Consider the following 24,646-nt stretch of genomic DNA (forward strand, 5'->3'; position numbering starts at 1 on the left):
TCTCACATTTTTGCCATCATTTAATATTTTATTTTTTCAAGTTTGTGTTCAATGGACATTGCTGAACTAAGTCTCTCTCTTTCTGGTGAAGCTGAGCTAACACACATTCTCTCTCTCCCTCTTTCAGACAGTACCTCACTGTGTAACTCTGGTTGGCCCAGAACTTGCTCTGTAGACAAGGATGGCCTGGAACTCCGAGAGGCCCTCCTGTCTCTGCCTCCAGCGTGCTGGGATAAAGGGTGTACCACCCTGCCCACTGAGGCTGAACATTTTTTTCTGACTTACTTACCTCTTGCATTTTGTGGAAAGACTATTTGAAAACTTTTCAGGTCATGATGTATTAGCCAGTCTGTACCCTCAAAGGACTGGTAATGTGGGGAGGATGGCAGATTGGCAGGTAGGTCAGTCCTCTTTCCAAGTGTCAAGGACAGGACATGAGCTGACAGTGTTAAGTCAGGTGCCTGGGCTAATGCTCACTTTTCAAGAGGCCCTGCACACCTGCTTCTTGGGTGTGGATGTCTCTCTAGCAGACGAGGAGGAGAAGGCATCCTGGAAATAGGGAGAGTAAGCAGTTTCCCCCCAAAAAAACATGGGAACCCAAAAAAAAAAAAAACAAAAAAACATGGGAACCCAAGAGACACAGAGAGGAGGCTGGGGGCTGGAGAGATGGCTCAGAGGTCAAGAGCACCGACTGCTCTTCGAGAGGTCCTGAGTTCAATTCCCAGCACCCACATGGTGCCTCACAACCATCTGTGATGAGAGCTGGTGCCCTCTTCTGTGTTCATAACAAACAAACAAACAAACAAACAAATAAATAAATAGAGGAGGCTCACCCACCCCTTCTGGAACCGGTACAATCTCACTGTGAAAGTCCGTGTGTATCACCAACACCGGATGGCTCACCACTGAGTCCTTGTGGGTGGCTCCTTCTAGCTTTGTTCTCTGTTTTGGATCTTGTCAGATCAGTGAGCTTGGTCTAGCATAGGAACTGGGGCCCTCCAGGAAATGTTACAAGGCCCCAGAAAGGTCTTTGACTAAATGATGGCAGTCACTTGTTCTCTTAAGCAATCTTTGAAATAGCCTCTGTTCCTTTTCCATGCATGCTTTGACGGTCCTTAGTGAAGCGATGGGGAGCGCATCCACTGGGGTTTCTAGATAGTTGTTCTTGTGATAGCTTTGGCTCTTACATTCCAGGGCCTACATTTGCTTATGTTCTGTATTTCTGTGAACCCGTGGTCTCTTAAGCCCTCGGGACTTACGATGAGAATAAGGGACAAAAGTGACCTTATAGGAAGTATGTGCAGGAATTCTGAAAAGCTAGCGTTTCATACTGTGAAACTAGCGTGGAAGGAGCCGTTGACGTCGGTTGCCTGTTGTGTGGACGCTCCTCGTGAGGAGAAGCCAGAGCCCATTCTTAGATCATTTCAGCATGCTGTTTGTCTCCTTGAACCCTAGATGTGTGTTTTGGACAAACTGATGGTGGAGCGCCTGTCGGCGGAGAGAACAGAGTGCCTGAATCGCCTGCAGCGGCATGCAGCCGCCGAGAAGCAGGAGGGAGAGAAGCAGCAGGTAACAGTCAGCCAGGCCTTGGCTGCCGAGTTGTGCATGTCTGCCGCGCTGGTCCAGGTCTAGCAGGTCCAAGAGGCTGAGAGTGTGAAGACCGTTTGCGTTCCGCAGCCTGTGGGTTTTGTAGCCCCAGTGAAGTTAGTAGCGAAGAGCAGGTAGTCCTGTTGGAGGCTCTTGCTGAGTCTGCTGGAAAGGCCGTCTTTGCCAGTCAGTTCTGTGATCTGGCTGGTCATCAGTTTCCTCTTCAGGAGTCTACTGCCTTTCCAGGTCAGCAGGAATGGGATGAGGGCCTGTGGGTTTGTGAGAGCAGCCGAACCCACCTGGTTTGGAAGATTTGCAGGACGTGTAGGCATTTGAGTGGTAGATGACTCACACACAGCCTTGGTTTGGTGGTAGGTAGCCAGCGCGAGGATGAATGATCGCTAACCTTCCGATGGTTATGACACTTGTAACCTCAAGTGTCATAAAAGCTCATTCTTGGGGACTCGAGAGTTGGCTTAGTGGTTAAGTGTGTCCTGCTCTCCAGAGGACCCAGTACCCACACTGGCTTGTTCACAACCACCTGTAATTCCAGCTCCAGGGTACCTCACTCTTCTCCTCTCCAGTGGCACATGCACACGTGTGGCATACATTCACACACACACACACACACTTTTATCAAGGGGTGGGGGCAGGGAAGAGAAGATGGGCATGACAAGGCCCATGTGTGGAGCTCAGGACGGCTTGAGGAAGTCAGTTCTCTGCTCCTACCGTGTGGGTTCTGGGGGCCGAACTGAGATCTTCAGACCTGGCAGCAAGTGTCTTCACCACTGAGCCATCTTACCAGCTCATAAAATACATCTTTTAAGAAAAATGTTTAAAGATTATTTTATTTATTTATGTGTGGGGGTGTTTTGTCTGCATCTGTGTCTGTTCACCCTGTGGGTGCCTGGTGCCCTGGGATCCCCGGGACTGGAGTTAAAGACTGTAAACTGGTTGTGAACTGACATGTGGGTGCTGGGAACAGAACTCAGGTTCTCTAGAAGAGCAGTCTGCTCTTAACCACTGAGCCATCTCTCCAGTCTCCCAAAAGTTCATTCTTGAAGCTTTAATTCAGAAGCCAATCTTTTGTGTATTATTTGTTATTTTAGATGTCCTTGGTGGACGAATTAAAAGCCTGGTGTATGTTGAAGATCCAGAATCTGGAGCTGAGGCTTTCTGGAGAGTCTCGGACCTGTAGAGCTAAATCCACACCATCTCCTTGTGACTCCTCTCCAGGTGACCCATGTGCAGAGAGCGTCTGTCAGACAGAGACCCACTCCCTGTCCTTCCTGATCTGAACATTGTGCATGCACCAGAGCTGCAGCAGACAGTGAGGTTCAAATGTTAGGAAGTTTCCAGACACGTGAGAGTGAGGAATAAGATAAGGGATACTGACATGTGTCCTGGTGTGTGACCAAAGCAGCCTGGGGACTTTATTTGGCTTAAACAGCCCAGGTCACACTCCGTCACTGAGGGAAGTCAGGGCAGGAACTCAAGGCAGGAACCTTGAGACAGAGATCATGAAGGAAATGATGCTCAGCTTGCTTTCTTATACAGCCCAGGACCACCTGCCCAGGGGTAAGAGGACCCACGGTGGGCAGGCTCTCACACATCAACCATTGATGAAGAAAACGCTTTCACAGACTTGTCTATAGGCGATCTGATGGAGGCATTTTCTCAGTTGAGGTTCCTCTTCCCAGATGACCCTAGCTTTGTCAAATTCACAAAAACCAATGAGCACAATGGGGGTCAGTGGATCCTGAGGATGAGGGGTGATGAAGGACCAGCTTTCTTCTGGGCAGGCCTTTCCCCCTTTGATCCTTCTCAAGGAGCCTTTTGCCTTTACCTAAACCTGCAACCTTTCTGAAGCAGTGGCCTGTGTCCAGAGCTTGCCCTAGGTGATAAGACATGCTTTAAATGAAGACTCTTAAGCTTCAATAAGTACACTTGATAATTTTTAAAACTAGCATATTTCCATTGTGCAAAATGATGGTTTCATTATATTTCCACACATGCACACGCATCATCCCAAATGCCCCCGGTACCCCCACTTCTGCTAATTCATTTCCTCTTCCCCAGCAGCCCCTCTTCTATGTTATGGCTTTTAAGTCTAGATTCTAGTTGGACATGCTGGCAAGCCATAATCCCAGCACTCAGGAGGCAGAGGCAGGTGGATCTCTGGGAGTTCAAGGCCAGGTTGGTCTACATTTCAAGTTCCAAGACAGAACTACACACACACACACACACACAAGACATTAGAGCTTGGTAATTGGGTCCTACTGGGAACTTTGATAGGTCAGAGTGCTTAATATAGCCCTATCTGTCTCCATAGCTTTATCTTTGTACCAGCAATGTTGAGAAACATCTCGAGCCAACATTTCATGCTAGGACTAGCTATGAAACTGCTATAGTGAATGGAACATGGGTTGAGTAGATTAGGAGTGCTGCATAACTTGCTCTCAACTCTGCTCTTAACCCTAAAACCACCCCCTCTCAAAAAGAGTTGCTGGTGGTGTGTGGTAGTAGATTCCTTTAATCTCAGCATTTAGGAGGCAGAGGCAGGTGGATCTCCATGAGTTCAAGACTACAGAGTGAGACCCTGTCTCAAACAAGCAAAGGTCCAAAAAACAAATTGGTATGCAGGCTTATGTCCCAGAAATGAAGAGTATGGGCATATTCCTCCTCATAGATCAGTACTCTTTCTGTGTTGAGACACTTTGTACATTTTGGCATCCTTAGGATCCAGAGACGTCTAAGGCAGACAAGACAGGCTTAAGGAAAGGCCAGAAATCTAGCCTGTATGTTATTTCTGTGGCTAACATAGAATCCAAGAGAGCCTGATAAACTAAGATAAGAATCCTGGAGATGAGGGGGAGGGAGGGAGGGAGAGAGAAAAAAAAGGTGAAGGAAAACTCAGAGAAGCGGGTGAGTGGTGCCCGGAAAGGTAGAACAGTGGGTGGGTAGGTGGTGCCTAGGAATGCTGAGGTTCTGAGGACTCCAGGACCCCCAAGTGAGTGAGACCCCAGTTCTATGGCTAAATCTGGACATGCTCTGACATTTGTTTCTCCTTTGAAAACAGCTGTAGACCAACCAGCGGTAGCTGCGGGGCCAGCGGCCGCTGCCAACAGCTCCTCTCAGGCTGTGAGGCCCAAGGACAAGGCAGTCAGGGCCACTGCTGCCCAGAGACGACAGCAGCAGGAGCAGCTTCCCTCGGACTGCACAGGCCCCCGGTTGAGGAAGGGCAAGGCCCAGGCAGCCTCCTGCCCCTTGACTGGGGCTCCCAAGTGTGAGCCGCAGACTGGCGCCTGTGTCAACAAAGGCACTCAAACCAAGAAGTCTGCGAGAAGCGGGCAGACCAAGCATCGGGACCAGCAGCCAACAGCCAGCAGCCCCTGTGGGCAGCAGCCGTCAGCAGCAGGCAGTGATAGTCGAGATGCCTCGCAAGCCCTGGAGCTAACCCAGTACTTTTTTGAGGCTGTTTCCACCCAGATGGAAAAATGGTATGAACGGAAAATTGAAGAAGCACGAAGCCAGGCCAGTCAGAAAGCCCAGCAAGACGAGGCCACACTGAAGGAGCACATCAGAAGTCTGGAGGAGGAGCTCGCCAAGCTGCGGACCAAGGTGCAGAAGTAACACCCGGACCTCGAGGTGAAGCAATGGGGTTTCTGCTTGGGGACAGCAAATCCCTGTGTCCCAGGAGCTGGTGATCAGGCACAAGGTGGAACTGCCTCTGAAAAAGTCACTAATCTGTTGTGGACACACACTTCTGTGCTCTGAAGTTACAAGGACTTCACTAGTCCCACTGAATCCCGGGAAGGAAGCTTGAGGAGGTGCAGGCCTCACTCCTAAGTCTGAACTTCAGGCCAGGTTCATAAAAGGCAAGCCACACCAAGAAGAGAAGGTACGTGCCGAAGTCTAAGATTCAGTGATCTGAAGTATGTCCGAAGCAAAGATTACTCTCTGGGAACTCTGCAAGTGGTCATTCACATCCACATCAACACACCTGCTGTGCCTAGACGGTCCTAGCAGAGCCAGGACTCAGTTGCAGGAAGCCCTTTTTCTCCCTTGTAACTCTCAAATGCTCATCTTTTAACTCGGTGAAAATCAGATTTTGAGAGGAAATACATTTTATGGATCTCAGTGTCCAGTATGTCTTAAAATAATTTTGAAGGTCATGTAAATAAGGAGTAATATTGCTGACTGGAAATGTTTGTCAAATGAGAAAAGTTTAAACCACTGGTCAATTACTGTGTTTTTAGCCAAAATAACTGAGCTGATTACTGGAAAAACATTCATGAACCAACTCCAGCCAGTTACTTTAGACTGCCTTTCTGAATTCAAGACCTTTGTTCTGTATTTTGTAAAGAATTAAGGCAATTTCACGGAAGTTTAATTTTGAATTGACTTCTCTCACCGAAGAACATCAAGGGAAATAACTAACTTGACATCAGAATACTGAATATAATGTACCAGACTGAGGCAGTGAAGACATTAGCCAAGACCTTGGATTTCTCTTGAAATCCTTTGGATCATGGATCTTATCAGTCTCCACATGCTCCACGTATGCACAGAAATTGAGTCTATTTCCCTAAGCCTAAGAACCTAGTAACTACTGTCCATGACTTGTGACTAAAATGCTGTTCATTGAGCCAAAGAGAAGTGATGATCTTTCAGTAATAGTATGCATTTAGCCCTTTGTCAAGCCAAGGTTTTGTTTTTCCTTGTAATGACAGTCCAAGGATATAGACATTTGTGTAAAAGTAACAGGGCAGATATTTTGAATACAGAATCCAGTGAGTCGTTATTTCTTGTGACTGACCTGTCTCTGTCCTCAGTGTCTTGGGAGGTGCAACCCTTTCCCAGTCTCTTTCACTGGGGTCCTGTCTTCAGCTCACTTGCCCCTGAGCCCTGCTGTGACCCGACTGGCAACAAGATGTCACTCACTCCTGTAGGGTCGTCCCTGTTATACCCCAGATTATTAGGAACAGCCTAATACTAAGTGAGAGATGAAATCCTGAGCGCAGTGAGTTATGCTCCAAGCAGGAGTTGTTTTCACTATTAGAATTCTTATTACCTCAAGATATCCTTGTTGAGAAGTGCAGAGATCAACTGTAATTGAACATCAAGTCTAGACCATGATATACCTCCTACCCATCAGAAGCAGGCAGCTTATCACTGTGAATTGGACATTTTTGTCAAGGCATTAAGCATACAGACCAGGCTATTGAATAAGGCCAGCCAGCCCCTTACACACAGGGTTGACTTCCTAAGTGGTGGTTGGTTTGTTGTTTGGGGTTTACTGTGTACCCTAGACTGGCCTTGAACTCACGATCTTCCTGTCGAAGCCTCCTGAATTCTGGGGTTAAAGGAGTGAGCGCCATGGCCAACCCTGTTTTGTTTGTAACACCAATGTTAGGTTGGTTGCAACTGTCCCTCCGCATTAGGAAACACTGCAGATCTGTTGTGTATTTCCTCCTTGTGCCATGTGCTGAAACAAGCCAATATCCCAGCTGCACTTTCACAAATAACTGTTTATACCACATACTCGTGTAGGTCATGTTTCAAAGTGAGGCCTAAAAAGTGTCAACAGCTGTGGGGAAATGTCATAAAACAGTAAAGTTGTACATTAATGTCCTTTTTAAAAGCAAGTAACTGTTAGCACATTCATTATACTGCATACTAAATATCTGTGATGGATGAATGTGTTAGCCCTAGCATCACTTTGATTTGGAGAGTCCAAAACACAGGGTTTTCATATGCGGACCTTTTTTTTTTTTTTTTTTTTTTTGTGAAAGGCATGTTGTCTAATATTTTTGTCACCTTGAACTTGTGGTTCTCTGTAAGCATTAAACATTGTTTCCAGTTCTGCTGGTACTCTCCTCCTTATTTACAGCCATTTGTTCTGCTGTCTGCACTCAAGACCTCCCGAAAAGAGAGCCTGCATCCAGCCACTGTACGCATTTAGAGCAAATGCATCTAGTTGAAAGTCAACATCAGGTGTCTCCATCAACACTAAGTGGGTGCAATCTGTTTCCATAGGAAACCCTTTCATGTTGTTAATGCAAGCATATTAACTCCACAAGGTACAGGACAAGATAACACCTTGAAAAAATACAGGAATAAAGTGTAGGTCATGTTTCAAAGTGAGGCCTAAAATGGAAAATGATGAAAAAAGCTTATTTTAATTGTGTGTGTGAGTGTGTGTGTGTGAGTGTGTGTGTGTGTGTGTGTGTGTGTGTGTGTGTGTGTGTGTGTGTGAGAGAGAGAGAGAGAAAGAAAGAAACATGAGCACAGTGCCTCCTTGGCTCTGGATCCCCTGGAGCTGGAGTAACAGGCAGCTGAGAGAGAGAGAGAGAGAGAGAGAGAGAGAGAGAGAGAGAGAGAGAGAGAGAGAGAGAAAGAAAGAAACATGAGCACAGTGCCTCCTTGGCTCTGGATCCCCTGGAGCTGGAGTAACAGGCAGCTGTGAGCTGCCCCAAGTGGGTACTGGGACCTCAACTCTAGTCCTCTTCAATAGTAGTATGTTCTTAACTGTTGAGCCATCTCTCCAACTCCCTAAAAATCTAAATTTAATGTGAATATAATTTCTTAAAATCTTGTGATTTCTGATTTGTTAGAGTGACTTTTTTTTAAAAATCTCTTTGGGCCTGATTCTATATCATCCTTTCCTTTTCCAAGGCAGATGTGGGCTGCTTCCGTTTGGAATGGCCTTTTCCTTAGTTATTCTGGTTTGTGTCTCCCAAGAGTACTTAGTGTAACTGCTGTTCGAGCTTCCACTTTCCTCAGTCACCGGCAGCAGACTGTTCTGGCATATCCACAGCAATGCTGTGTCATGAGTTAATGTGCAGCCTGATGGCACCTTTTAAAGGGCAAACTGTTAAAAACTGGCCTTAGCCACCTATCTGTTACAAAGCTTTTGTGTAAAATCTTCCTTCCATTTGTTAATCTCTCTCTCTTTTGAGACAGGGTTTCAACTATGCAGATCTGGCTGGCCTTGAACTCAGAGGCCTGTCTGCCTCTGCATCCTGAGTGCTGGGATTAAAGGTATGCTTTTACAACAGGATTGTTGTTGGTTCACATGCATAAAGTCAGTTATCAAAACATCTTAAATTCTAGGACAAGTTTGAGTTTGACATTCAAACAGATCACTTTGCAGGATACGCTCAAAACAGTAATAGGTTGTACAATCCTGAGTCCAGATAAACTGGATTCATGATGAGTAGAACTTCACCAGCAGTTCCAGCTGGCCAACATCTTCACTGTGGTCCTGTACCCAAGGAAAACATTGCTGAACAAACCTCCTCATGACCCATGTTCAATTCCCAGCACCCACATGGCAGCTCACAACTGTCTTATAACTACAGCTCCAAGGGATCCACACCCTCACAGACATGCATGCAGGCAAAACATCAATGCACATAAAATAAATCATTTAAAAAAAAAACAAAAAACAAAAAACGCCAAACAAGACTTGGCCTCTAAACCAGAGGGTCTAATCAAAGCGCCTAAGTGAGCAAAGTAGAACTGTCCCTCAGAGATGAAGGGAAAGCTGGGTCTTGCATTAACTTTTCCCATTGAAAGCAATCCCATCCTAAGTGTTTTACCTGTTATAAAAATAATTAGGCAGAGTGTGGTAGCACACACCTGGCACTTGGCAGAGGCAGGAAGATCTCTGAGTTCATGGCCAGCCAGAGCTACATAGTAAGCTCAAAAAAACCAAAAAGAATCCAAAATAAAAACAAAATTGAACCCCAGCTTGCCTTTGGACTCTTAACAGCTGTATGTGCTTTTAAAGAATTCTCTATACACTAGTTAACCATCGTCATCCACATCTCATGATTGTTTAGTTCCAAGATCTTAGACCTACTCAGAGTCTATAATTGAATCTGAATGTCAACCAGACTACACAATGTAGTTGGAAGTTTCTAGGTCTCACCTGGCCCTGTGGTCCCACAGCTACTTATAAGATTATCACTCAGAAGCTTAAATTAATTGCAAACTGTATGGCCTATGGCTTCAGCTTCTTGCTAGCTAGCTCTTTCATCTTAAATTAACCCATTCCTATTAATCTACACGTTGCCACGTTGCCATGGCATTACCAGTCTGCTGGCATCTTGTTGCTCTTTGGGCGTTGGCTCACATCTCTCGACTCCTTGCCCTTCTTCTCTCTGTACCGTTGCTTGGATTTGCCGCCTGGCTGTAAGCTTTCTTGCCATAGGCCAAAACAGCTTTATTTATTATCCAATGAGAGCCACACATATTCACAGCATGCAGAAAGACATCCCACAGCAATACAAGGGAATATTTAAATTCCTCTCCCTTCAAGACTGTTCATAGAAAGCATGGTGGCTCACATCTACAACCCTGGCACTTGGAAGGTGGAGGATGGAAGATTAGGACAGGAGGCCTGGTTTCCAAAACAAAAACTCAAAACTTGTTCACAAATGCTTCTTAGGTGTTTTTGCAGAGGCGGTGTATTTGAAAAACAAACAAATTTGGCTTATGAAAACATTCTGAATTAGATCACTCTCATGCAGAACTGTGCATGGGACCCTAAGGCTCCAGGAGGTGGTGCTGTAGGGGAATACAGGTCAAGCAAGCACAGTCTGCAACACCTTTCCAGGCATCCAGCACAGGACACTAGTCAGGTTCCCAACCTGGCGTCTGTATTCAGTTGATGGGACATGGACTTCTGCTTCCAGGATAACTTCAGACTCTTCAACAAGCTTCCACTTCCATGTATTTCACTAAATGGTGTAAAAACTTTATCTCAAGTGTCCTGATGCCAACTTTGTGATGTGTTTCTTTTTCCCAATTTCTGAAGAAAGTGCAGTGTATCAAGCATCTTTCTTGATGATTCAGTGTTCCATAAGGATGTTGGGTGCAGGAGCTGAGGAATTGCCCAGTCTTCCCTCCTCTTTTTGGTGTTTCAGTGATCTCATCTCTTTAATAGCTTGAGATAGAGTGGTCACAACATACCATACTTTTACAGTCTAAAGGTGGTACAGTAAAATCCACACATACCCTGTATCTTGTCATTAAAAACTGTTTATTGAAAAAGGTACAAAGCTCTCTTGTTTCTAACCAAAAACATTTATCTCCTCTGGACTGTAAACCTTACCTTCAAAGCAGATCTACAGATCTGACTCTAGCTGATTTAAAATTTGGACACAATTGTGTCTGTTGTAAACATTTTCATTAGAGTTTCCTGTAGCAAGTGGAGAAATGTACACTGTGAATTACAAGGCATCCTCCAGTTTTATACTAAGGGTGTCTGTGAACTTGATCACATTCTCTCACTCAAATGGACGTCAGTATATTCTTAGAATGTTCAGAGTTGTAAAGCCGACACACTCTAACTCTGTTATCCTCCAAGTCCCTCCAAGCAGCTCTGTCCTATCCACAGCCTAAGGCAATACCCACTGCAAGCAGAAGCAGAGGCCTTATAGTTAGTTCCTCTAACTTAACAGTGTTATCAAGGTCACCCATGGGGAACATGAGACAGTTCTTCACTCATTTTTATTGCAAATAATATTTTATTGTACAACACACTACATTTGATATACCCAAGTACCAGTTAATGGATATTCTGAATCCAGTATCTGGTTATCATGAAGAATGCTGAGCTCATGTAGTCATGGTGGCACACACCTTTAATCCAAGCACTCAAGAAGCAGAGGCAGGTGGATCTCTGGGTTTGAAGCCAGCCTGGCCTATCTCAAAAACAAAAAAATGCTGAACTCTGTATACACTTTCTTTTTTTTTTTTTTTGTTTTGTTTTTTGAGACAGGGTTTCTCTGTGTAGCTTTGCGCCTCTCCTGGAACTCACTTGGTAGCCCAGGCTGGCCTCGAACTCACAGAGATCCGCCCGGCTCTGCCTCCCGAGTGCTGGGATTAAAGGCGTGCGCCACCACCGCCCGGCTGTATACACTTTCTATAGGCATGGCTTCAGTTCCAGTTCTCTTGGTTAAAGCTAACACTTGAAGTTTGAAGTAACTCTATGTCACCTTTTTTTTTGGTTTTTGTTTATGTGCCACACTGCCTGTGTGGAGGTCAGAGGGCAACTTTCTGTGGTGGTTTTCTCCTTCCACCATGTGGGTCCCAGGGGTCCAACTCAGGTTCTTGGCCGTGGACCCGTTTGTTACAACCCCATCTTGTTACCTTTTCAAGAACTAACAGTCTGTTTTCCAAAGTGGCTGCTGATAGTCTACCTTCACCTGCGCAATGCATGGTTCCAAGCTTCCATCTTCACATCAGTTCACTTTGTAATCGCAGCCACTGCAGTGGAAATTAACGCCTTGATGAGCATTCGTGATTAGTGTGATCATCTTTCCATGTGCCCCTGGTGCTTTGTGACGGTAGCTCTGAGCCTGTGCAAAACGCATGGAGATCTGAAAACCTTTCAGTTAAGATTTTGCTAAAGCCAATGTCCTTTCTAATTCCTTTAGCTGCATATTGCCTTGAGTAATCATCATACGGATTGTATCCTGTAGAAGAAAGGGGAATCTAGTCACTGCTTTTACCAGGTTAACCATGGCAAGCACGGTTCTAGCATTTTATCCGCTACATTCAAGAACCAACAACGGCTGGTGACAGGAGGTAGCTTTCCATGCCCAAGGCTCTACATTCAGTCCCTACACAAAGGCACCTCCAACAAGAAACCAATAGTGGGAAGTGCATGCCAGACTCTAGGCTACACATGCAAAGCCAGCTGCTGCTGCTGCTGCTGCACAACACATTTAAAATACCAGGGGGGATTCAGCGGTGATCAAAACGAGCCACCTTAGTGGCTTATTCCAAGATGTTCCCTAACTTCACAAGTCCAACAACACAACAGGACAAAAGGAGGCGGCCTCAGGAGGGTCTCGCTCTCACCTCTTCTGTGGCACTTTTGTTTCTTTTGAATTCTTCCCTGGCCCAGTCCTGAAGGTACTTCCGGTCAGCATCGCTCGGAACTTGCCTAATCGCTCGCAAAATCTTTCTGTAGAGGAGGAGGACTTGTTGCCTTCTCATGAACTGCTCGGGGAAGGAGAAATGCAAATTACAACTGAATCCCCGCCGGCTCCACCTCAGCACACAAACTGTAACCACAGGCGTCCCTTTGGTCCTCAAACAGAACAAGACCAGAATCGAAGTCCATCCCGGCGGTCCGCTTGGGTAGCGCACACCAACCACCCCCCGCCCTCGGGATGCTGAGGCTGCGAGCCGAGCGAGGGGACAACCCCACACGAGCCGAGCGACGACCGCGGTCCCCGCTCAAGGCGGGCCGGGGGCCTGCGGGGCCGGGAGAACCCCGGGTACCTGCTTCAGCGTCAGCGCCGTGGGAGGCAAGCGAGAGGACGCCATGCCGCCCACCGAGGCAGCCGCCTGGTGCGCAAGAGCGGAAGCGGAGGGAGCCTGGGACCGACGGGACCACGGAAGCGGAAGTAGGAGGCGGGCGAGCCCGGTTCCCAGGAGCCCGACGCTTGAGTCTTGAGTTTCTGCTGGGGGTTACCCAGCTCGAACGCCGCGAGGAGCTTGTCACCTAGGAGCTTAAGCTTTTCACCGGAGGAGAGGAGCTGTGCGCTTTTTGAGCACCCTTGATGTGTAACCGAAAAGACTGACCTTTAAAGTAGCCATTTCACCTTGCATCCTGCAAGCTTTTTTCTCTGAGCTTCACCCTCCAGCCGGTAGTCACCGCGATCGCTGCGGTTCCGTGCTCTTTCCCTACTCATGGGGCCTCTGACTTTTTTGTTTTGTCCCCAACACACACCTCGCAGTGTGTCAGAACAGCTCCAGATACATATAGCTCTAATTCTCAGTGTTTACTTTCACAGGCATCGTGAGTAATGCTCAACGCCGTGAGCTTTTTCAGTTTTTCTCTATTGTGGGAGCTTGAGGATCAAACTCGAGTAATCAGGGTTGGTGGGAAGTACCTTTACTGTCTGAGCCCTTTCAGTGGCCCTTGGGTAATTTCTTTATACATTATACTCTAACGTGTTTGTTCTTTTGAGACTTTACAGTTTCATCTTCGACTCACAGCTGTTGTAAAATTGTATTGTACTGATCAGTTCTCTTTAAATATTTTTACTCCGTCTAAAAGTTATTTTTATTTATGGCGTAATATGGATCTAAGTTCTTTTCCCACCACTAGACTGAGAATTCAAAATCACTATGCAATCCCTAACTTTCCCTGGCCATTGTGGTAATCTTTTTGACCAGAGGGTCTTTTAGGGCTGAATCTGCTCAGGTTTGTTTTAATCTTGAACTAGCATTATGCTCTATAAATTATCTTTTTTTTTTTTTTTTTGGTGGATGGGAGGATGTGAGCATTGGAGTTCAGATGGAAAGGTACCCTGGCTGTCAGAAGCCAAGGAATGCTACAAAATCATCATAAGCTCTCTGCAGCTCTGCTCAGGGGAAAGGTTTCCCAAGTGCAAGTGTAACACATCTGCTCTGGCCAGTGGAGTTTTACAGCACTGCCCAGGTCCAGCCAAGCGTTAGAGCTCTGCTCTGCTGGGGGAAAGTTTCCCCAGTGAAAAAGTCTTACAGTTCATCTTCACTACAGCTCCCTCAAAAGCTGTTATAGCTGGCCTCTGCTCTGGGGACAGCGTCACACTGCACAACAGACCTCACTCAAGAGATTTATTGGGAGGGGGAAAATCCAGCAGGGGGGCTGTCTCTAAGATGAGACACAACAAACTCCACAGAATGCAGAGATTATATAGGGTTTCTTTTCTGGGGTTGCTTGGAATTGGTGTTTTTTTTGTGGCCTGATTCTGGGGCAAGCTCAGCGATTGGTGGGATTTCAAGTCCTTGGCCCTGGTCTTGGGGTCAAGTCAGGGTCAGGGTGTTTTTCCTGGCCCTTTTACCCTACAGGGTGTCTGGCAGATCAGTAGTTTCTTGTTAGAATATTTTATTGTTGCTCACTATAATCCTTGGAAAGGTACTGAGCTGTTTCTCTCCGCATCACCTGGTGATATTTATTGGAATTCTGAATTAGTGCTGGGTCTATAAATTGGGCGCCAAGAACAGGTATTTTGTACATTCTTTTCCTCTACAAACAAGGATGCTAGCCACAGGCGGGGTTGTCATAGGGACATAAATTCCTTGGCTTAGAGATTTATGTTTTGGATAGGAAAGCTCGTAAGGTCAATACAGTGTCACTAAATTGACTGAGAGTAGGCCCTTCCTCTTATAAACTCTCAGTGCCGAAGCTCAGGGTACAGCATTTTTAAAGACAAAACCACAGTGACATCATCGTCAGGAGTAGGTCAGGGGACATGGTCACATTTGTTTTGACTATACAACCAGCAGATATTTTGGTTATTACATCTGAGCCGTGGAAAGCCCTGAACATGCTGCCAAGGTGGATGTGACTGTTCACGGGGTTAAGGAACTGAAAAGGTTCCTGAACAGACACAAGATGGAGTCAGCATGAAGGCGTTACCTTGGTCACTTCATTCCTCTTCTTAGTAAAGAATAGAAATCAAATAGAAATCTTTGATTTCTATGAGAGGGCAGGTGCTAGTTCCTCAGGATCATTAGCCATAGGAGGAGGATATAAGGGCCCATGGGCCTGTGAGTAAGGTGTGGATTCCAATCAAACAAGCTATGGAACCAGAGATGACTGGCCCTCTCAAATCTATCATTTGTAAGGGCCAACTGTTATTTGGACGCAGTTAGGAATAACTCAATACATAAATCAGGTAATTTTTGTTTTTTTACAAAGCCATTACTTTTAGATACAGCCATTGGGACTAGGCCCATAGGAAACATTATGGCCAATATTACCAGGAGTCCAAAGAGAGTAAGGGGGATCATGACCCCATCTCCATGTCCCTTGTTGGATTCCTTAGTTTCGGCTATGTGTACCCATTGGCTTCCAGTTTTATAGCCAGAGCAGGGCTGGAGCTGGTTCCCGTGGTGTCTGGAAGGTGAGGCTGGTTTGGGTGGATTTTCATAGTCTGGGCTTCTTCCTTCTCAGGCAGTGTGGTTTTCTTTACCTGGGAGCCACAGAATGACACTTGCCACTTAAGTGTCTTGGCAGGGAACATAGTGGTTCACAGGTAGTGCCTGTGTGTGCTGTGGATGTGACTGTTCACGGCGTTAAGGAACTGAAAAGGTTCCTGAACAGACACAAGATGGAGTCAGCATGAAGGCGTTACCTTGGTCACTTCATTCCTCTTCTTAGTAAAGAATAGCTGGGGCTGCTTGCTTTTGTTTCTACTTTTCAGTTATAGAGAAACAAACATCTTTTGGGTATGTTACACACACACACACACACACACACACACACACACATCTTTCAAATCCAAGCTGCTCCCTGACTGGTGTGCTGACTGGCTCTGGCACAGTCTCTGTCTTATATTATTTAAAACTCTGTTGGGAACTCTATACAGAATCAAGTAATTACCTCTCAGCCTTGGGATGGGTTTTTTCTCCTACAAGGAGAATTGGAAGCCAGGTAAAGGGTATGGCCACCTGAACTAGCGTGCAAGTCCCCTAAGTCAGGTGGCAGGCTTAGGTACATGGTTCCCATTGTGTCAGTTTGGGAGACATCGAGTGCAGAGTGATTTTCCTCTGTTGTTCCAGACATTGAGGATATGGGCAAAAGAGGCCATCCCCTTGTCATGCAAGTGCTGGGATTAAAGGCATGTGCCACCATGCCTGGATTTTTTTTTTCTGTTTTTCTTTTTGCTTTTTTGAAATTTCATTTCCTTTAAGAGTTGAACCCAAATGACATAAGTGGTGGTTTGAATAAGAATGGCCCCCATAAGATGGGCAGCGCTGGCACAGGCCTTTAATCCCTCACACTTGAGAAGCAGAGGCAGGTGATCTCTGTGAGCTGAGGCCAGCCTGATCTACAGCCTGATCTACATCTACAGAATTAGTTCCAGGACAGCTGAGGCTACACAGAGAAACCATGTCTCAAAAAACAAGAGCAAAACATGGCCCCCATAAGCTCATATACTGGAATGCTTAGTCACTTGGGGTGGCGCTGAGGTTCCAAAAACCCATGCTAGATCCAGTTCTCTCTGTTGTCTGCAGATCATTAGGATGCAGAACTCTCAGCTACTTCTCCAGCACCAGGTCTACCTGTGAACCACTATGTTCCCTGCCAAGATGCCCATGGACCAAGCTTCTGAGACTGTAAGCAAGCCCCCAATTAAATGCTTTCTTTGATAAAAATTGCCTTGGTTATGGTGTCTCTTCACAGCCTTAGAACAGTGACAAGAACATGGCATACTGTCGTAAATTAAGATTACCTGTACACAGACTTTTAACTATCAATCTTTTCTGTTCCAAGTTTGTTGGTTTGTTTCAGTTTTTTGGTTTTGGGAGACAGGGTTTCTCTGTGTAGCCCTAGCTGTCCTGGAACTCTCTCTGTAGAGCAGGCTTGCCTCGAATTCAGAGATCTACCTGCCCCTGTCTCCCAGTGCTGGACTTTGTTACAAGTTTTAAGCAGACCTTTTTTCTTGGAATTTTACAGCTACCCCTACCACCTGAACCACCACACACACACACACACACACACACACACACACACACACACACACACACACACACACACACACACACCTTCCTCAGGCTGCCATGATCTTAACAGATCCTGAAAGTTTACATTTCAGCAAAAGCTTTAAAAGAGAGGGAAGTACTCACAGAGCTAAACCACCTGCAATTACATAAACATCTTTTAACCTCTTAGCTGTTTTTATGTGCACAAGGCTCCCTCCTCCCGCCCCTCCAAGTCAGGGAGCAGCTTGGATTTGAAAGATGTGTGTGTGTGTGTGTGTGTGTGTGTGTGTGTGTGTGTGTGTAACATACCCAAAAGATGTTTGTTTCTCTATAACTGAAAAGTAGAAACAAAAGCAAGCAGCCCCAGGCTTGTTGGTGCAGAAACAAAGAGCACAGACCTAGGGCAAGAGAATCCCAAGCACACAGCCAGTGAGACTTCATGGGCAGACCCCCATCCATACAGCAGGAGCTGAGCCGACTAGGTTTGGGCTCTCAGCAAAACTGTGTGCAGGAGCTGAATGATGGGGATGAGAGGGGTTGAGATCAGGCTGAGGGGTGGAGAGCTGGGAGAGCAGAAGAAAAGGCTGGGAAGGAGGGACCAAGTGAGGAGAGGCATGGAGCCTGGGAGGGAAAGGAAGAGGCGGCCAGGGAGTCCTCAGACAAAAGGATCCGAAGCCAGTTTCCTGGAACCATCAATATAATCCTGGAAAGGAATTAGCACAACTCCTGGACCAAAGGAGACAAGGGCAGCAGATCACTCCCTAAAAGGTGAAGCACATACCCCAAGTTGGCTTCTGGTCACCACTAAGTCAAAGTGAGCCTGGAGAACAGACAGACCAGCTCTCTTTCCCTGAGACAGAACCAAAGGAGACAAGACAGAAACACTAATAACAAAAACTCTACCCTCTGGGCAGAAATCTGTCCAGAATGCATCCAGTCACTTACACAGTCTGGCCAGCCAGCCATTCAAAATCCAGGTCTCCCAAACACTCATGGAAGGCAAAATCAGAATCCTAGGTCCCAATATAGTATGAGAGGGCAAGGGATGGCTTCTTGTCAGGGGTTTCCTACCCAGACCTTAAGAGGGCTCCTCAGGAGGCCTGGCCTTCTTAGACCTTAAGGCTCCTCAGGAAGCCTGGCCTTCTCAACCAGAACTGAATTTGGTACACAAACTTAATTCAGAACCAGAAGGACTCAATCTGTTTTGTCTGGGAGTACAGCGGACATTACAGCCATCTCTGGACTCAGTGTGAGGCACGGAATGTCTTCAGCCACCAACTCCCACCCCTACATCCTCTCCCCCTAGCTGGGAAGGTCTGGAATGAGGCTAAGTCCTGTGGGGAGAGGGCAATTTCCCTGGGGCTTCTCATAGTTCAAATGAGAAAGTTACAGACTATCACACATAATAAGGCCAAATTTAGAGTCCTTCATTAGCCAACGACCAAGGACAGGCCCTTGCCCCAAAGAGGCTCTGAGCACGGAAGCTCAGGGTACAGCATTTCTAATGACAACATCCATGACATTATTGCCAGTCAAGGGAACCAGGTAACGTTTGTTTTGGCAATACGTTCAGCAGGTATTTTGTTTATTCATCTGGTCAGAGGAAGTTCCTCAGTGCGCTGCCAAGGTGGATGTGACTGTTTAGTGGGCAAGACGGCACGACTTGAGTCGCTTCAGGAAGGAGTCCAGACAACACAGGAACACTGGCACACTGCAGCAACTCTGGTTTGCTGTCACCAGCGGTGGGGAGGGAGGCGACAGGAGAGCCAGGCCTTCTCCTGGAGCTCCGAAGGCGTTTTCTTTTTTTGAGACAGCAGCTCACTATGTAGATCTGGCTGTCCAGGAACTCAGATGCACCTGCCTCTGCCCCCAAGTGCTGGGATTAAAGGCGTGCACTACTCCACCTTGCTTCTGAAGGGCTTTTCACCTGGAGAAGAGCTACTTGGATGTCACAAGTAGCAAGAAGTGGAATAAGCAAAGACAAACAATTGGTTGGAATGTCAGGCTGGAAGTTGAAAGAGCTCCAGCTGCAGTACAGTCAGAGGCAAAGGGAAGATGGGTGTCCAGAAGTTACACTCAATGGATGACTAGGTGGGAATGGATGGAGTATAAAGACGTGCTAAGGAATGACCCTTCTCTACACTGTGAATGTGTGTGTTGCTATCACTGGTTGATAATAAAGCTGTTTTGATCTATGGCAAGGCAGGATAAAGTTAGACAATCAAACTGAGGACTGGGATGAAGAAGGGCAGAATTGAGACTCAAGCCAGCTGCCCAAGGAACAAGATGCCAGAGGATAAGCCACGGACCACATGGCAATAAATAGATTAATAGAAATGGGTTAATTTAAATGTAAGAGCTAGTTAGTAATAAGTCTGAGCCATCGGCCAAGCATTTATAATTAATATAAACCTCTGTGTGGTAATTTGGGAAGTGGTTGCCAGGTATTTGGGATTGGGTGGACAGGACAGAATGTTCTGCCTTATGGTGATATTTTATTTGTACTGAAATAAAATTTTATTTGTATGTTAATAAATAAAGTTGCCTGGGGGTCAGAGCTAATAGCAAGCCATAGCAGAAGCTGGGTGGTGGTGGTGCACGCCTTTAATCCCAGCACTTGGGAGGCAGAGCTAGGCGGATCTCTGTGTGTTCAAGGATACAGCCAACATGGAGACACATGCCTTTAATCTCAATACCAACCATAGAAGACCTGGAGGTCTGTACAGACAGGCAGTGACGAAGAGGTCATGTGGTTGGGTTTACAACCAATGAGAAGGCAGAATAGAAAGTCAATAAAAAGGACAAACACACAGAAAGTCAGTTTCTTGCTGAGGAGGACAGAAGCAGCAGCGAAGGGTAAGATTTTTAGCTCTTAGCTATTGCTCTGACCTCTTGGGCTTTTATCTCTGTATTGGCTCTGTGTTTCTTATTTAACAAGATGGTTACATCTACACTGCCTCTTTTACAGAGATGCATAGGTGGAACTTCACCAAGTTGGGCTATGCAATGGTAAGCAGACATACAGACAACGCTGAGAAAGAATCGTATATGTGCCAGGTGATGATGGCACATGCCTTTAATCCCAGCACTTGGGAGGCAGAGGCAAGCAGATCTCAGTGAGTTTAAGACCAGCCTGATCTACAAAGCAGTTCCAGGACAGTTAGGACTGGTTTTTTTTTTTTTTTTTTTTTTGGTTTTTTTCGAGACAGGGTTTCAGTTAGGACTGTTACACAGAGAAACCCTGTATTGAAAAACTGAAAAAAAAAAAAAAAAAAAAGAAAAGGTATGTGTGAATATACCATATTCAAATATAGTATATTTGAATATAGTATATTAAACACGGTATATTTCAAATACACTATATTTGAATATAGTAGTATATTTAAAGTCTGTTACCCAAGTGCAGCTCTAGTAGACATCTGAATAGTCAAACACTGTCAGTTAACAAGAGATGACAATACTTGATCTTTTCAAATTACGCTGATTAACCTCATAGCTGTTCAAGTCTCACAGACTGTACTCACACAGTGACGTCTTGCCACACCATGCAACCCACGACTACTCAAGTACACCAACGATCAGCCTCGCTGCACCTTCATAGCTTTACTGGTCTTTTGACATTAGTCCTGGCACTCAGACCCACCTGCCTCTGCCTCTCAAGTGTGCACTGCACCACCACACTCACCTTCCAAGGCCTTTTTAATGAGGTGATTTTGAGACTATGGGGAGGGGAGTCATCCTAATAAGAAGACAACATGCAGACTGTGCTGCTCATTCCCTTAAATATCAGAACTTAGCTATCTGGACAAAATACCTGGCCAGACTGGGTAGCTGGGGATAGGAGGGAGGCTAAAAGCTCGTCATTCTCTTTCCAATGACAGCCTTAGTTGAATGGCACCTGTTTATCAGAATTCTGTCCAAACCCCAGGGGCTACCCTATGGGCAAAGTAATCATTCTCTGTAGGCACAATCTGGGAGGCCCCTCCTCAGCTAGACATGTTGGTAAGAACTGTGGTCAATGCAATGTGAGTGAAGCGTTACGTCATAAAGCAGATCTTTATACCACTCCATGTGGTTCTGCCAGCTTATCCTTTTCCCTCTGCTGCCAAGCCGGCATGCAGCAGCTTATGGACCACAGAAAGTGAGGCAGGCATCCTTACCATTAAACCAGAAGTCTGTGGGCTAGTACGGTCTGATTAGCAGATAGGATCAATTCCCACACTCCTTACCTATTCCTCCTAGCCCATTAAGAATGATTGAAGTAGCTGGCCCTGCCCCTTGCTGGATACTACAGCAGGAAAGCTTCCCCGACCCCTCACCATGGGCATGCACCTTCCCTGGGCAGCACACTAGAGCTGACCCCATTGTCAGTGTCAGGATAGCTGGACCCCCCCCTCATCTGCCATGTGGCAGCATGTGTGAGGGAAAGCTCCTCCCACCCCCTTGCTACCCGTGGCAGGCGAAAGTGATGGTGAGAACTGGAGGACTGTCCCTCACCGGCTTCAGCACCTGGTAGACTGGCCCCCACACCCAGCCTGGGCAGGACACGAGAGCTGACCCTGTACTCACCTGGGCGTATGTGTGGGGGAGCTGGACCCAGGCCTTGAGAGCAGAACCGGCCCCGCTTCTTACAGCAGGCTACACTGGGTGGTCCGGCTGAGGCAGCGCCGGAGAGTTCATCCAGGTGGTGATGATGGGGGTAGCTGGCGGGCTGACCAACCCAGCTACCACCCAGGCCCAGGACTATGAGTAGGTCACCCCAACATCCACCTCATCTGTGAGCGGCTGGAGCAGGTGAAGGGGACAAACTTACAGATCCAAAACAGCAGGATCTCCACGACACAGGACAACAGGATACCCAAGAGGAGCTCCAGTGAGAGCCCATTATCCCCGGTGAAGCAGAGGTCAGAGGTCTAGGGCCAGACCAACGACCATTTTCAAGTGAAGACGAAAGGACTGAAGGGTGAACTGTGTGACTCAGTGGGCCACAAGACAGCTTCCACGATGAGATTCTTCCTGCCCCCCCCCCCCCCCCCCGCTTGATTTTCTTTTAAAATTTTTTTTGGGGGGGGAGGGGTTGCAAGGGCAGAGAAAGGATGGTGGCGGGGAGGTGGGTGAGATCAGGATGCATAATGTGAAATCTTCAAAGAATAAAAGCTAAAAGAATGATCAAAGATTAACTCAACAATTATTTAATAGCTTTCAGAATATAAGCTGCATAGCGTTTTCGAATAAAAATAATATAACTTTCAGCACATGCTTCGGACACTCTGTTAAACAATAAGCAACCTGTCTTTGATGACCATCACAGAAGGGTGGCACACGTCAGTGTAAGCTGCAAACAGACACGGAGACAGATGCACAGACAATGTCTACAAACAACATTTAAATAGAACACAGCACATGATTTCAAGTATTCAAACACTGCTTTCTGGCCAAGGAAACCTGCCCCCACCTCCTAGCAAACAAAACCCACCACTACCATGTTTGGTGTGAGTGAGGGAAGATGGAGCTGTTTAGCTCTTGTGGATACAGCATTATTCCTTTCCACAGGGAGACTGGCTCAGGGGAGCCTGAAAGCAGTATGAGGAATAGTTCCTCCTCTTGACACTGGGGAAGGGTGGCTAAGGAATAAATTACAGCAAGGGGCTATGGCAGTCAGAATGAAGAAAGGGGGGGCCCCTTTCCATTATTGCATAGTCTCCCGAGCAGCCACTGTGAAGGGCACAAAAAGCTGCTTCGTTTTCGCACAGCTCTATGATCATCTTTGCTGAGAACTCTGCTGGTTGCGTTATGAGAACATTCCTGCTACGTTTCCTGCTTTCTAAGCAGGATAAGTAGCACCCAACCAAGGTAGAGCTTAAGGCAAGGACCAACAGGATCTCCAAAGGACCGGCAGATACAGTCCCATGCTCCCGGAAGCATTCCCTCAAGAAAGGTGTCGAGGCCACTGCCAGAGGAAAGTAAGTGGCTGGACTCCAGAGAGGGGGCAGTGTGACCTCTACCTGGTCCCTAGTCACGAGCCTGGTACCGCTTGTGAGCCTTCAGTGCTCGGCAAGGCAGGGAGTTCAAGAGCTCGTGCTAAGCTCTTCTAGGTTGTAATACAAACGTATAGTGCAATCATTTTTTGTTTTTGTAACTGCTGGATACATTAAAAAACAAACCAACCAACCAGAACCAAGATGAAGAAGCAGTCTCAGAGCACTGAGTTCACAAACGGTTGTCTAGGGGAGCCCAGGGGAAGACGCTGTGATCACACAGCTTCACCACAGGCGGTTTCTGCTCTATGAGTGGTCAGATGCTGTCACCAGCTCAAACCACTGCCTCAGGGCATCACTGAGGGTCTCAGGAAGTGCATTCACATCTCGGAGAATGATGTAAAATGGAAATGGGAACTCTTCCATGTAAGATCGGATTTCAGGCATCTCTCCTGGTCCTTTAAATATTGGTACTTTAATGTCCAAGATAGAATCCTGTTAACAAAAGACATTTGGAAAGAAATAGGAAAAATAAATCAGATTCTTGACGAGCTCATTGGTGATCTTGTCAGCTGACAAACTTTTTATTCCTACATAAGAGGAATTTCCAAAACATTCACGAAGAAGGCAGCTCTCTCTGAGTTCCCCTTCTAGGACAAGGGGCAGTTCAAGGAAGAGGGACAAAGAAGAAACTCTCCTTGCCACAGTGTCTGTGCGCTCTGCGGAGAGATCCCCACTCACCCCAGTCAGCCCAGTGAGTCTGCAGCTACTGCTCCTGCAGTCTGCCAGCGCCCGCGGGCGAGGGGAGGCTGGTCTCTACCTAAAGGTGCTCGGGGCTCACAACTGCCATACTTTTCATCTAGAGGGAGCCTAGACTCAAGAGGAGGGCTTGTGAAGTCTGGGACTCCCTGCTTTCCTACTCATGACCTGTGTTCTTTCTGTGTCAGGAAGGGTGTTCTTCACGTGTGGGAAGCTTAATGAAATGTACAAAGCACCAGCACCTTAGATGGCAGAGCTGAGCCAGACTCCAGAGCAAGTTCAAGGGGCCCCTTTATCTGCAGAATCGTGGCTTTTGGCCATCACTCACCCGTGAGTTGGGATTATCCAACACAACAAAAATGACGAAGATGTTGGCATTCTGGGCAGCCTGGACTGCCGCCAGGACTCTGTCTTTGCCTTCGAGGAAAAGGCCTCGTCCATCAGAAACTATGAGGAGTAGCTGCGCAGTCTCTGCAGAGGCCGCACATTAGAGGAGGAAGGGAGAAAGCAAAACCCATTAACAACTGAAACCATCTGTGGGTCTCTAAAGCCAAACAGAGCCTGGAACCGCCACAATCTGCACACATAGGAGAGGCCCATCACCAGACCTGAGCCCGTCAGACTCAGGAGACACAAGACACTCAATGATCAGTACGGCAGACTCTTCCCTTAGTGCTTCAGGGAAGGTGAAATCTAGAACAACTCCAATTGTGAAGCAACTGACTTTGGCCTCAAACTCAGAGATCCACCTGCCTCTGAATCTTGAGTACTGGGATTAAAGGCTCATGCCACCATTGCTTGGCCAAAGATTTTGTTTTCATTTT

At 46.7% G+C, this 24,646-nt stretch overlaps 3 protein-coding genes and 1 long non-coding RNA gene across 12 annotated transcripts in view; 2 read left to right on the forward strand and 2 right to left on the reverse strand.

Annotated features, from left to right (window-relative positions):
- The window catches only part of Ankrd6 (ankyrin repeat domain 6), a 181,219-nt gene extending 174,828 nt beyond the window's left edge, over nt 1-6,391 (forward strand). For all 6 annotated transcript variants that reach the window (XM_052715462.1, XM_052715463.1, XM_052715468.1 and 3 more), the window contains 3 exons: nt 1,456-1,569; nt 2,697-2,823; nt 4,667-6,391. In XM_052715462.1, coding sequence (XP_052571422.1) covers nt 1,456-1,569; nt 2,697-2,823; nt 4,667-5,220 — 795 coding nt within the window. In that variant the 3' untranslated portion in view covers nt 5,221-6,391. The remainder of the gene's footprint in view (nt 1-1,455; nt 1,570-2,696; nt 2,824-4,666) is intronic.
- Nucleotides 6,392-10,617: 4,226 nt separating this feature from the next.
- On the reverse strand, nt 10,618-13,014 carry Lyrm2 (LYR motif containing 2). Of its 4 annotated transcripts, none has more exons than XM_052717470.1 (3): nt 12,889-13,014; nt 12,463-12,603; nt 10,618-11,957 (listed from the first exon to the last, which is right to left on the reverse strand). In XM_052717470.1, exons 1-3 carry the CDS (start codon nt 12,931-12,933, stop codon nt 11,841-11,843), a joined length of 303 nt encoding a protein of 100 aa, XP_052573430.1. In that variant the 5' UTR covers nt 12,934-13,014; the 3' UTR covers nt 10,618-11,840. The 4 variants fall into 4 exon arrangements, with proteins under 4 accessions (XP_052573430.1, XP_052573433.1, XP_052573429.1 ...); XM_052717473.1 differs by having other exon boundaries at nt 10,618-12,074; XM_052717469.1 differs by having other exon boundaries at nt 12,463-12,606; nt 12,889-12,968.
- Nucleotides 13,015-13,020: 6 nt separating this feature from the next.
- LOC128097178 (uncharacterized) lies at nt 13,021-19,994 on the forward strand. The gene is made up of 2 exons (XR_008213801.1): nt 13,021-13,408; nt 16,618-19,994. It is a non-coding gene; the product is annotated as an uncharacterized LOC128097178 (long non-coding RNA).
- Nucleotides 19,995-22,256: 2,262 nt separating this feature from the next.
- Nucleotides 22,257-24,646, reverse strand: part of Mdn1 (midasin AAA ATPase 1) — a 147,377-nt gene continuing 144,987 nt past the window's right edge. Inside the window, exons 101-102 of the mRNA XM_052714956.1 lie at nt 24,151-24,293; nt 22,257-23,558 (exon numbers count right to left, since the gene is read on the reverse strand). Of these exons, the coding sequence (XP_052570916.1) occupies nt 23,370-23,558; nt 24,151-24,293 (332 nt within the window). The 3' untranslated portion in view covers nt 22,257-23,369. The remainder of the gene's footprint in view (nt 23,559-24,150; nt 24,294-24,646) is intronic.

This window comes from Peromyscus californicus, unplaced genomic scaffold (assembly GCF_007827085.1).
Source record: "Peromyscus californicus insignis strain IS unplaced genomic scaffold, ASM782708v3 Scaffold_5__1_contigs__length_169319896, whole genome shotgun sequence".
NCBI classification, from domain to species: Eukaryota; Metazoa; Chordata; class Mammalia; order Rodentia; family Cricetidae; genus Peromyscus; species Peromyscus californicus.